This window comes from Anabas testudineus, chromosome 19 (genome assembly GCF_900324465.2).
Source record: "Anabas testudineus chromosome 19, fAnaTes1.2, whole genome shotgun sequence".
Taxonomy (NCBI): Eukaryota; Metazoa; Chordata; class Actinopteri; order Anabantiformes; family Anabantidae; genus Anabas; species Anabas testudineus.
Window position 1 is genome coordinate 9,756,787 of NC_046628.1, and position 14,075 is coordinate 9,770,861.

The 14,075-nt window shown below is 38.9% G+C and overlaps 1 protein-coding gene across 2 annotated transcripts; it reads left to right on the forward strand.

Moving 5' to 3' along the window:
* Nucleotides 1-69: 69 nt before the first annotated feature.
* fra10ac1 (FRA10A associated CGG repeat 1) lies at nucleotides 70-13,557 on the forward strand. 2 transcript variants are annotated; one of them, XM_026352116.1, is made up of 14 exons: nucleotides 70-155; nucleotides 780-859; nucleotides 987-1,079; nucleotides 1,656-1,701; nucleotides 1,892-1,968; nucleotides 2,174-2,257; nucleotides 2,344-2,428; nucleotides 3,725-3,770; nucleotides 10,170-10,283; nucleotides 10,779-10,821; nucleotides 11,305-11,450; nucleotides 11,665-11,715; nucleotides 12,675-12,759; nucleotides 13,384-13,557. In XM_026352116.1, the coding sequence occupies exons 1-14, from the start codon at nucleotides 138-140 to the stop codon at nucleotides 13,424-13,426; spliced, it is 1,011 nt and encodes a 336-aa protein (XP_026207901.1). In that variant the 5' UTR covers nucleotides 70-137; the 3' UTR covers nucleotides 13,427-13,557. The 2 variants fall into 2 exon arrangements, with proteins under 2 accessions (XP_026207901.1, XP_026207902.1); XM_026352117.1 differs by having other exon boundaries at nucleotides 11,305-11,435.
* The last annotated feature ends 518 nt before the right edge of the window (nucleotides 13,558-14,075 follow it).

Sequence of the window (14,075 nt, forward strand, 5' to 3'; positions counted from 1 at the left end):
TTCATTCTCTCTTTATCAAGTTAGACTACACGTCATCATTCCGCGTTTTTTTTCTACGTGACGCCACAATCCGGCGACGTACTCTACATTTTGTAAACATTGGGAAGCCGTTGCTGGAAATTAAAGTGAAGAAACACATGGATAATCTTGTCAAGGTGTGTAATTCTGTATTTAAGTCTACTATATAGTGTTTCATGTCTTTGTTATTTATTAGCCAGATAGCATGAAGCATTAACCTAAACATTAGGTAGCGTTACTCGGTTGAAAACAGGTAGACAACTTATTTCACCAGCTAACGTTAGCTAGGTGCTGCTTGAGCACCACTAAAAATAATCTAAAGTCGCCACTGGACGATGTTATGTTACATTAAAACGTAAAGCGCCTTTAGGATGTTTTACTTAGTGTTTCCTTAAAGTGAATAACAATTGTGCCTCTATACATTAACACCCGTATGTCTGTGTGCATCTGTGTAGTTACATCTTTTAGCCGTTAGCCTATGTAATATTTCTTTTGGTCTGTTCATTCATACAGCAGAAGACTATACTAATTTTTAGCCAATTTAATTAGACACAAATAGTGTTTAGTAAACAGTGTTTATTGTATTGTCAGTCATAACCTGAACTTACACAGTTTAAAGTTACTCTGACTAACTTAGTATGTCACATTACTGTGCATTTCCCCCATTTGTTAAGTATATTGGCATTAAATATATATCGTAGTGCAACATCTATGATCCACTACCATCCAACAAACACAAATGAGTTCCTGTTTTTTCTCAGGTGCACGGAGGAGGCGGTTATGACTCTGACTTCAGTGATGATGAGGGGCAGGGAGAGTCCTCAGAGAGAGGCCTTAAAAGGTAAAATTGGAGACTACAGAATTACATTATGATCACCACTACAGCTGGCTGTTCAGAGGATAGTGTGTGTATGCTAAACAATACTGTAGTTTTATTAAACATTGTCTCCTTTTTTATTTTTTTAAAGAAAACATGAGGAAGAGATCCTACAGAAGCCTTTCCAGAAGGGTCGGCACTCTCAGGTAGCTCACCGGAGTTTACACTCTAATGAACTGGACAGGTAATGTACAATCAATCACGTTTTAATACATGAGTCATTTTGTCTTTCATTATATTTTATGTTTAATTATGGCAGATTGTGTCACATTCATCATGTATTTTAATTCCCCTTCACAAAATGAGCATTATTCCTTTTTTCGCCACATGCATTATGCTGCGTTGTTAATCACGTTGCGATTAATGTCAATTTGGATAATATACAAGAATTGCCTGTGTTAAAATGAAATCATTCAATCAAATTGAAATTTCATGTGCAATTTGTGTGCTCGTGATATATAACAAAGTTAAATGATAAAAGTCTAATTTTCATTTCCATGTTTGAGAACCCATCATGCTGCCAATTTAAATTCCTATTATCCTTACATTACCAACCAGAGAAGATTTATTGATTTATGCTTCATATAAAACAAGATTAGACCATACTGTAGCTCTTTTCTATTTTACTGCTTTCCCTCTTGTGTTCATGTCTCTCACTTAAGCAGCAAACTATTTTGTGTTCACATTGATGAATGTCTTAAGTGATAAATGTGCTGTCAACATTATTATTAATAGTTTTTTTTATACTTGTATATTTCAGAGAGGAAGCCAGGAACAGACGAGCCCACCTTATATCAATGAATGCTGTATCCTTTTTTAAACGTACCTTACCTTCCTTTTTTTTCTTTGTGTCTTTTAATGATTTTAGCATAAAATTTAACTAGTTTACTAATATTTAAAACTATATAACTATCCTGTATGCTAATTTCATGATTTCAGTTCACAGTGCAAAAGATAACATTCAAAAAGAGACTGACCTTAACCAGATGTCCACAGTTTGAACGACATAAGAAATTTGTAGGTGATTACATACTTTATTATGGGGGACAGATGGTCGACTTCAAACGTTCAGCGTAAGCATTGTGTCTCACAGTCAAGCTTGTCATCTATTGTCACTCAAGGATAAAACCATGAATATATGAATATGTTAACCCTAGCAGATGTATTGTTGTCATTCAAATATATATTTAATTACAATTTATAACGAGGAATTTTTATGTAGTTTTTGTATTTATCCATGTGTCATGTGCTTTTGCTCCAACTTTTATTTCCCCACAGAGTCAAAGACAAAACAGATACAGATGTGCTGCGTGAGAATCATCGCTTCCTCTGGAGGGACGAGGATGAGGACGACATGACATGGTGATCTTCTGTAGTTAACTATTAATACGTTGTTCTGTTGTCTACTAAAATGGAAATATATATACTCTTAATCTTTTCTGTTCCAGGGAAAAAGAACTTGCCAAGAAGTATTATGACAAGCTGTTTAAAGAGTACTGCATCGCTGACCTCAGCAGATACAAGGAAAACAAGGCGAGATAAATGAATGAATTGATTTATTGATTGATTGATTTGAACAGGAGGCATTAGGTTCAAATCAATAGTGTGACAGCAGGTGACTCCTGTCCTGGTTGGTATTTTGAAAATAGTATCTTAAAATTTGTTGTGACCTTAGTAAAAGTTTAGTTTAGGTAAGGTTTGTTGTAGATTTTGTCTGTCTTTGCCGTGTTATTAAGAGTTTGAGTGAGGGATGCTCTTATAGCAGTATGACAGAATCTATATTATATAAATCCATGTAATTTATATATAAAAATTGGGATGTTGTAGCAGCTAAGCAAAGTTTCAAGTAAAACATAAGTTCTCATAAGGTACCTACAGACTGCACAGAAGGCTGACAGCCATTGGCAGGATGATTAATTTTTGCACTGCTCTCCAAAATGACACCAATTGTCCCAGTGGTGGGGCCTTGAACAAAGGGTAAAATGCCATAACTCAGACAATAATCTCCACCACCACTGGTCCACTTTAGATAGAAGTTGGGAGTATGATGTGTTTTGGCACCGTGCTTTGTCTCTAGTGACCACAGGGCCATTCTGGTCTGAATCCAAAGCTGTAAAACTGACAGTATGTTAAACCAGAGAGCAGTGTGCTTTTAGCTCTGAGCTGCACACTTTTTTCTGTCAAACTGATGACATCTCAGACTGTGACGTTTACTTACTCTACCTATGACTTATGTACTGTATATGACACATAATATCCAGATTGATCCATAATTATTAGCGACAACATAGTTAAAAACCAGAAACCACTTCTGACAACTTAAGGCCTACATGAATTAATACAAATCCAGATTTGTGGATGTACCTAATGATAACAAAAGCAGTGGTGAGTTGCGTCATTCCCACATTTCTAGGTAAATATGCTCAGCAAATAGATTAATCCACACGCAGCCAGAGCCAGTGCCCTATATAAAACACACTTTCTAACACACTCGGCTTCAACAAAGTACCACACCTTCCACATTGATTGTTCATTCAAGTGACTGAAGATACAAGTATAAAATACACACACACACACACACTCAAAGATGACATTTACAGTAAGGTGTAAATGAACATTAATTTGAAGATATCTGCTGCTACTTACTTCAAACAATTGCAAGGGAAATCTAATCACTACACAAAGCCTGGGTAATTATTGGGTTATGTTGCTTTAGATGAGTTTTTCCAGCTTTATTTATGGGGTAAACTGTTTTGCTGTGTGTCTGGTTGTTTCATTTTTAATGATTTTGGTGATTTACGTGGATATTATCAAATCTGTGCCCAACAGTTTGGATTTCGCTGGCGAACTGAGAATGAAGTTGTCTCTGGCAAAGGTACAGTATAGCACGTTATCCTTATATTTAAAAGTATACATTCCTGTAAGTGTACATATACTGCTTGCAGCATAATATGTACATTTAGAGACACAGTGAAGGATGCTTGGACAATGGATATATTTGGTCCATTTGGTCAGTCTGAGTGTGCTGCGGATGGATGCTGTTCTCCAACATTACAATGCACGGAGGAAATGAAGGAGCTTAAAATAAATTGTGGGTGGTGGTAAAACAGCTCCAGAACAATACTGGAAGACGAAAATACGAAATCAATAGTTGTGTAGATTTGGGCCATGTCTATGATTTCTCCTTCTAACGTGCCGACAAAAATAGTTTTCAACCTTCTCCACTAGATGGCGACAGAGCTAAAGACAAATTGCACAGCAGTATGTAAGGGATTGTGGGTACTTGCCAACACAAATCTCTCCTCATGGTACACTTCATTACAAATGGGATTTTTCAAACGTTTTAAATGTCCTGACCTTTTACTCGAGTTTCCTTTTTATTAGCTTGTTTACTCGTGGCTCCCAACCTTGACTGTTCAAACCAGTCAATAATCAATTGATTTATTGATTCACACATATGTTAGACACACCCAAAGAAGAACCTCGGTTTACCTTTGCACTTCTCACGGAGCCTATCTCAACAGTTTGGCAGTGCTTTGATGATTAGTGTATATTAAATGTTTAGGATTAGTAGAGCGCCTCCTCTCTGTCTGCGGCTCCTTAGTGTGACTGTGACAGATATTTATAGGAAGGACAGTATCAGCAGTTTACAGAGGGTAAACCTGCCTCACCGGCTCATTAACATAACCAGTCACACAAACACACACACGCGCACATTTCACATTTGAATAATTTACTCATTCTGATATCAATACAGCCTCACAAACATAAACAGTGTGTCTGAGAAAGCTGACTAAGCCAATATATTGTTCCTGATTAAGATGAGGTAATCCTTGTCTCTGACAGCTCGCCCCTTGTAGCAAAACTCTACAGGAAGTGGGATTAGATCAGGTCAGAACTTGACTTCAGCTGTCACATCGGTGATTTGTGTACATTGATGATTCCCAGAGAAATACTTCTTAAGCACTATTTAGAGCACTGGACACCAAACACACAATTAAATCAATACTAATCTAATTCTGTAAAGTGGACCAAACATCCTAATTTAGAGGTGGAGAAAACACTTGTGCCAAATCAAAGTTAAATGTGTTCATGTTGCAGATTATAGGTGGGGGATTTGTGTTTAGCATTGACTGTGTACTCAAATTTGATTACGTTTAAGGGTTGATACAGGGTATCAGGTGTAGTGCTTGTCAAATGACCAGACTCAAGCCACACTTACAGATAAATAAGACAGCACTGCATTGAGCACTTAGGTCATGTTGGTGTTAGGTAATGCTGAGCACTCCTAGCCCGATCACAAGGTGGATTACAAGAATCACTGACCCTGCTATTCATGGCCGTGGTGTGATATGGTACGCAGTAGTGTGCAGTGTACTACCAAAAAGGCATCCTCCTGACTTCTTTTAGGGGTTGAAATACTTTTCTTTTAAATTCCCAAGGAAGAGGAGAGCAGTCCTAAGTTTACCTGCAACGTCCAGAATTCTTGAAGGATGAGACTTACTATTACTTCATGCTGCTCCTTCTCCTGTTTGTTGAGTCCAGAAATATTCATTCCTCTCAAAAATTCACAGTTTCTTCCAGTCAAATACCAGCAAACCTACACAGATCTCATAAACAGACCTGAAAGGTTCTTGGTGTTGGTTTTCTAAACAAACTTGGGATCACTTGTGCATTCTTGAGGTCTAAGAAATGTGTTGAACATGTTTTTCCTTGCTTGCTGATTTTTAAATCCTTTGTACTTGTACTATCCATCTTGCTAACTCGTCAAGTTTGTCTGTGTGTACATGCTTTCTTTTGTACACTTGTACAACACCAACACATTTGTGAAATGATTGCTCCATAGTAGTCAAAAACTCCACAGGACACCTTTAAGTCAGTAAATTGAAACTATATCTTGTGCACTGCTCACATTGCACATCAACCCTAAAACCCCCGAAAGCTATTATGGAAGTATTTTGCCAAATATCATCTTTGCCTTCCATGAAATGTCAGTATGCGGGTCATGTTTTTAAAATCCCTCACTGAATGATCAGACTGAATATGAAAATGTGTCTTGAGAGTCTTTTATGCTGGAGCTGATGTACATGTGGAGTGTAATGCATACAGATGCTTCATTCTATGTCACGTTTTCCTGTGAATCTTCCCTCTAGGTATAAATTGAGCTTCAGGTCTTAAATCGGGTAAAAGTCAAAGGTCTTGGCTTAGCTCATGTGACTTTCCTGTCCTGACATGTCAAAAATATTTTGTTGTTTTCCACCACATGCTCACTTACAGCGCAGCAATCAGGTTTGACCCACTTTTGCTGCCTCTGTGTAAATCACCCTGTTAGCTGACATGTTAGGCCACTTTAAGACTGCAGTGAAACATCATAGTTTCTTTTTCTTTTCATTATTTCTTCATATTTTTTTACATTTCTCTTTTTACATCATACAATATTTAAACTTATTTCAGCCTGCTCTTGCTTGCATTTTCTTCTGTCTATCTGTCCGATCCTTCCACTGCTCTGTCCTTAGACTTATTTGTCAGGTGTATATGTTGCATTTAGTTCACTAACAAATGATTGAGAATATTGTCACATCCTATTACCTCCTGGGAGCTTTCCTTAAATTTCTGTTTTCACTTAAGTGAAAGTGACGGACCAATTTAAAGGTGTGATCATTTCGGTTGCTTCAAATGATTGCTTTAGTCTGGCCTGTGCTACAATATAGTCAGGGTTTGCACTTGTAAGGGTATCCTGCTGGTCTAAGTCTTGCCACACAAAATACATCCGTTTCAGAGACCTAATTGAGTGTATTTTAAGTGTTAGAGGTAGCAGACAGATGTGTTGCACTTCATCTAGCATCTCAGCCTGCTATGAAATAAATGATAGTTGCAAAACAGAATTAGTGTTGAACTTGATGTCAGCAGTGTGGTCTACTTGTCGATGTGAAAGACATAAAAAGTCAAAATCTGTTCCAGAATCAGAGATGGGAGTGTGTGGTCAGAGAAGCACTCCTTTGCTTACATATAATATGTATGCCAATATAAAAAAAAAATCTGTCTGAAGCAGTGAGTGTTGATCATTCAGTGTTTCTCACCGACTCAGAATTTATTAAAGATGGTCGACACAAGGAGAGGTGGGGTTAGAGGGGGGTGAAGATCAAGAGTTGGCTGGATAGCAGCACTGAATGCACAAGATCAATAGCTATTGCACATGAATATAGCAATCTGACAGACTCAGTCAGTACCGGTGAGCAGAGTCCTAACATTCTGCACTTACAATACTCGATAGCCAGCAGTGGAGGCTCGTGAGTAACAAAACTCACCTACCAGCACCTGTACACCCAATTAATTAATGTCCTGTTAATTTAAAGCACACAATAAGTGTAGTAATCAACCTTAGTGATTTGTCATTACTGTTTAAATTCACTTTCTGGTTCCCTGGCAAGACCAGAATAGTCCTGCACATAAAGGTAACTAACTAACAATTTGTTAACAATTTAATTGATAACAAGTGTTTACAGATGACATGACTGTTCTAATGTCAGTAGCCGAGTCAGAATACCCCATTAAGTTTAATTATGCATGTTAAATTACATTTTCACACACAAAAAAAAGAAACTTTGTGAACTTTTATTAGTTTAACGGATTCAAAAGTAAAAAGTAAAAGAGGTTTGGCCCAGTTCACTGCCTTGCAACGTCATCCGGGGAACGTTAATCATCCAGCCATCTGTCCTGTGGTGTATCCTTCTTGATCTCAGGCTGCTGGCTGGTGGTATTAGTAACCATTGACGTAGGAGGACAGGAGTTTCCTCCTTAAACGGGTTTACTCAGCCAACCTAGTGCCAGCTCTTTCAAGGAGCACGTGTGGCCCAGCTGTTATGTGATGATACTCGACATGTCAACAAAACACACGGGAAATCCGTTTTTTTCTGAAACTTCTAACCTGCTCAGGAGCTGTTGTGTAAAGCTTGTTTTATAAAGCAGCCAGGCTCATTGTTGCCCTGTTGTAAAACTCTTCCTGCCAAGCACCGCACCCTGTGATTAAAGTGGTGCTTATTAGCTTTCATTTGGGAAATTGTGGGGCCTGAAGGCTGAAAACGATCAGAAATAAGTGAAGAATTGTTTTCTGACCTTGATTTTTGTCAAAGATGTTGCCTAGAAACTGATTTTCATTGACTCCACTCTGCCAGAGTTATGCTTTTGAATAGCTGCAGGGTCAGACACATTCACATTCTCCATGTTGTAACCTTCGAATATATCACGTTCTTTTATATTTGACACTGAGCTGCTTCTCTGCATCAGCGAGGGGATTCAGTACCTTATTCAAGGGCGCTCCGTTTTGTATAAGCACAGCACAAACTTTCCCTCCTTTTCTTCAGAGATAAAAGCTAGTGTGTGCTTGTGTGTGTGTTCTTACAGTGGATATTTGATTGTTTAGTTGGTATGCATGCATAATGGAGTGATTAAGATACCATGGGAGGGATTTTAGTGTTGTAATTGACATCAGCGATGATGGTGAGACACGACCAGGAAAGGATTCTCCCAGGTCTCTGCAGCACAAATCGCTTCTCATGGCGTCATGTTTGCACAGAGTTGAGAAATGGCCCTGACCCAAGTCACACCCACATAGTGCCATAAAGCTTGGAAAGGACCGGTCATCAGGGATTTGCTGAGAAATTGTAAGTTGTAAGACTTTTTAAATGAGGTAGGTGATCGTAAGGCCTAAATGCACAGTAGCTGCCTTCTAAAAAGTGTTTTTAATTGGTAATTGGTTGATTTGTATCAATAGTATCAGTATAACAATATTCGTTGATCAATTAGTCCACCACTTTGGTCTTAGTATTGGTATAGGCATACCAAAAATGTGTGGATGAAATGTGCTGAGCTTATGACTTCTATATAGTGCCATCATTAGGTTAAACCTAATGCTATTCCCCTCAGCTCACCTGTAATTTGCATTTGGTGCAAATTAGCAAATCTTAGCATGCTGTAGCGGTGAACACAGTAAACATGCCATTAGCATTTGCCTCAAAGCCAGTGTTGTTAAAAATACAGGGTGTTTTTTTTTTACTAGAAATATGAGTATTCTCCTTTATTGTAATTTCATAATGAGGACTCCCTGAAGCTCTGGACAGAGGATGCTGGAGTAAAGCAGATCATAGCACTGCAGGGCAGCAAGAGGGAGCGCGGGGTGGAGCAAAGTGGATTGATTCGGAGTCTCATGCTAGTGCCAGCCAGTACTGTTTAAGTTGCTTTTTGTTGAGCCATTCAGAGTTTGATGATCGCCGAGAATCAAGGAAATAGTTCTATGATTTGTGGCAGGCAAATTCACTGGTTGTAAAAAAATAAAAAATAAAAAAGAATACCCATGTGACATCTTTTAGTGCAGAAAATTTAATAAAAATGCATCTTATAACTTTATTTCAGAGCTCCATTGACATATTGACCGTCTCTATTTAATTTAATCTATAAACTCATATTCCTTTGTATTTCTTTTACTTAATCGAATATGATATCAGGCCCTCCCAATGAAACCAAGTCAACCTCATCACAATGCAGGAACCGAGCCAGAAGTGTCTTTTTTAGCTGACGTCATAGGACCTTAATCTAATACAGCATGTGAAAAGAAAGTCTGCCTTACGGTCCAAGTGGCCTGAAGCCATGATGGCCAGAGTCACCTCATCTGAATGTGTACAATCTTGATCTCAGGCGGGTGAGGGCAGGCATTACTTTCCACTCACAGAGTAAGGAGCATTTCTCATCCGTGTGCCAAAAACGGACTGCTCTGACGCATTTGCTCTCTTTACTACAATCTGGAGGAACCCCAGAGACCAGATCAGTACCACCTTAAGCTCCTCTGGGGATAATAGGCAGGCTGTGCAGCGGCTAGAGGGAGGCCTTAGGGGATGAGGCAAGGTGAAAAAAAAGGTAGATGAGAAAGAGCAGTGGGATAAGAAGGGTGGGGTGAAGAGATAGACTAGTGTGGTTTGGAGCCTGAATTCAAAGCATTTGGTGATTTGAATTCATTTCTCAAGCCTGAAAAAAATATTTCTGTACATAATAATAGTTTACACACACAAATATTTGTACATTTAATTTCAAGTCTCTGTGGTTTGTTTAATATTACTTATTACTAATGAATAATCAACAGCTATGAAATGCCTTTCTTATGTAAATTGTAAATTGCTGTGAATTAGAGCGAAGACTCAACATGAAAGTCAACGTGATTGGAATGTACACGTTTGTTTGTATGTACTGCATATAGTACATAACCTGTCTGGTCTTCTAGGTCAATTCCAGTGTGGAAATAAACGGTGTGAGAAGCAGGAAGGCCTGAAAAGCTGGGAGGTGAATTTTGCGTATGTGGAACATGGCGAGAAGCGGAATGCGTTGGTCAAACTTAGTAAGTGACAAATGATCTTTCTTTCATTCTTAGGAAAAGTGTGTGCACATGTATAAGGCCTTGTAGTCTAGTGGGGTTACAGAAATCTCAATCTTTACTTTTGCATCATATGCAATAGTCCTCATCCTTCTTTGAGAATTAAACAGGAGTTCCACAGGGTTCTTTCCTTGGCTGCCTTCTCTTCAGTTTATACACAAATAATTTATTCATGTTATGGACATGAAATTCCCACTAAAAGATCTCAGTTGAAAGAAAATTCAAATAAATGTTAATTTCAGCATATTTTACCTCATACAATATAGACATGTGTGCCATACATGTAGTCATTGAAATACACTGCATTTCAAGTATTTCTGCTTTATGAGAAAGTTTTGAATCACGTTTATGTACTGTAATTTTATAATGGCTACCTGAAGCGCTGGACAGAACATGTCAGAGAGTAGCAGAGTGTAGCAGAGATCTGGTGATAATGATACTGTGTTGTTTCTCTTCTAGGACTGTGCCCCGAATGCTCTTTCAAACTGAACTACCATCACAAGTAAGTTACCTTTTACACTTGAGGTATTGCGCATTAAAAATGGAGATCTTTTTGCACACAGTGATCGATTTTAAAGATTGTGGAGAGTGAGTGCACTCTTCTGCTACAAGCAGGGCAGGTCACGATGGACAGTCAGCACACATTGTTTTGTAGCATGTGGTGGTTTAGAATTCAGTCTCCTCTCTGTCTGCTTTACCAGCCTGAGTGTCATGATTTTATTACAACTTTTTTGACACAACTTTATGTAATAAAGTACCTAGAGAAGGGGTAAGGGTGGAAGTCTCTAGTACCCATAGGTTTAACACAGCATTAGCCAAGTGTTAGATGTGTGATGTCATGCTTTTCAACAGTTCTGCATATCATATTACATAAAAACTCTCTACCCTTTGAAAGATTTAGCTTTGGCTTTGATCATGAAGCGTTCATGAATAACTGGTCTGCTTTATAGTGTGAATACAGTTTGCTTACTGCATGTGTCTGCAGGAGAAAAGAGGTGAAAGCAAAGACAAAGACTGAAAGGTTATCAGAAGAGAACCAGAAGCCACCACAGAAGAAGACGAAAAAGAGGAAGAGATTGTCTTCACACTCCAAGAAGCACAAACACAAAGACAAACGTAAGCGGCGCAGAGGTGAGACTCCTCTTAAACTGTCCCATTAATTAGAACAGTAATCTTATCAGATGGGACCAGCCTGTGGGAGTAGCTTTGTTTATGTTTTGTTCTTGGAATTGATATCATTCCCATTTTTCATTTTCTGACATTTGCTTGACAATATTATTTTCCAAGAACTCCCTTTTGCTTTAAACTCACCTTAGTTTTTGACTCTCTTTTTGTTTCTCTGCAGATCGCTCTGCCTCTTCGAGCAGCTCAGAAGAATCGCCGAACTCTGACAAAGGTAACAATGGAAATCCCTCACACACCACCACACCTCCATACCTAGCATACCTCTTACATTTGAAAATAACCCACACAGTGGACAGTTTATGATCTACTCCCCTCGGCCTCCGGGCTGTGGCACTCCTCCAAACCTCGGGAGTGAAAACGGCACCGCTCTCTGAACACACATCCATTGTCCCTATATTTAAAAGTAATAGGCTGACAGCAGGCCTATTTTTCCCCGGCTGTCTTTCTCCTCATTCCTCTCTCAACTGCTTTGCTTTTTCTCCTTTCTGTGAGCAAAGTTAAATGAATTACTGTATCTCTTTGCCCCTGTGCTCATGCTTTGTTTGCTCTGGGTTCTGGATGGATAGTTGGATGGGTGTACACAAAAACAAGCAGTCTTTCAGAGGTTATATGACTGAGTCCAGCATGCACTGTATTTTATTTATAAGGTGAATAACACCTTCAATCAGTCTCACACACTTGTCTTTGTGTCAGTCTTACGCACTTACAAACTTGATCAAATGTAGGAGTCCTAGAATGTGATGTTTATTGACTTATTAGTGAGCAGTGCATTCAGGAAGTATCTGACTATCTACAAACCATCAGAACCACAGGGAAACAAGAGTTTTGAGAGGTTGGAAACACTAAATATGATCACTATCAACCAAACCTTGTTTCTAAACAAATGCAGAACTTTGCTGCATTCATTCATTCATAAATACACAATGCAACTAGTAGATTTATTTTCTGTTTCACTGTAGTTTGGGAGTTTGGCAGCTAGACGTGCACCGGTGTTGTCCTATTCCAGTTTTACAATTCAACTAAAGAGCCAGTGAAATGAATTACTGCCACAAGAGGCTGTCACTGTTTCTGCCCAAATGAGGGTTATTGGTCGACCTAGTTTTTACTTCCTGGAAGCGTGACTGGCACCTCTCTCTCTTCCTCTCTCTCTCTCTCACTGTCTCATTCGAGATTCTGAAGCCGAAGATGAGCCAGAGGGCCAATCTGAAGCCGACCACTGGCGAGGACCAGCCCCTGCAGTGGAGGAGAAGTCAAGGTGAGGGCAATAGCTGATGTTCATATTAAATAACGCCCAGTAAGTTGGTGCAAAGCCATCACAGGCTGTCTTTACCACTTAACCTACATAGGTTACTGCTCTGTATATAGCCCAAAGCTGTTCTGAACTGCCAGGGAAGACACTAAACCTTTCGCCTTCTCCTGTCATGCTACTCATGATATTAGATTTTCTGCCTAGAGAACTGATTGAAAAGATTAACAGTAAAATTGGCCATTTCTCAAGACAAACCACACTCAATAATAACCAGCTGTCCTGACTACAAATTACAGAATTATAATATATAATATATCCATATACAACACTAAAATATCTAAACTAACATATCATGAAAAACAAAGAAATGCTTTACATCCACATGTCCTACTTTGTTAGATTTACCAAAGATGCTGGGTAAATTAGGTACCTGTTTGTTCCTGTTACTGATGTTAGTACTCCTCATCTTTTAATAATTTCTGGAGCTTACATAAAATGTAAATGAAATGGGGGGGGGGGGAAAGCATTGTAACTGCCAGAGCTACTCAGGGGACACCCAAAGAAAGCATTTACCTTGCGAGCACTGCGTGACAGGAACTAACATTTCTATGATTTTGTTTGTCTGTTTAGGGAGGAGGAGTTTGATGAGTACTTTGAAGACATGTTCCTTTGACTCTGCTGGCATCAGCAGGAACCCTGCTGCGACAAGGCTCCTTGTATGAGCCCTACTTGAGATGACGACTCGCCTGCATGTTAGTATGTTTCAGTACTGCTAAAAAAAATAAACGGAATGTTTACCGTGTACCTGTCAGAGTCATTGATTTACATGTCTGTTATCGTCTACTTTTTAATCTCACTATTGACACTGTAGAAAAGTTATTAGTTAGTGAGTGTATCCGCGTGACTCCAGCGATGACGTTAGCTTGTCGGCTGGTTCACAACCTTGGTCCAGACTGAAACATCACCACAGCTTTTGCCATCAATGTACTTTTGGTGTACTGGTACATTTGCTCTCAGCCGCCTGTCAGCAGATAAACCTATTGTTGCTCCACCTTTACCAGCTGCTGTTTTTCATTCCACACCAAGTCTCACCAAGACAGAAATCTCTGTGCTTTGTTGTTTTCACCTTTGAAAGAATTTGAAGTAGTACTCCTACTTGGAGTATTTTTCAGGCAGGCTGTCACACTTTCTTTTCTTGAATACTGAGTTTGTAAACTTATAATTGTGAGCATGTTAGCATTTAGTTCAAAGTACCGCTGTAGACTCATTACCATAGGTGTAGTTTTTATTAGCAGTTAGTTGAATTTTCTAAAAAAATATAT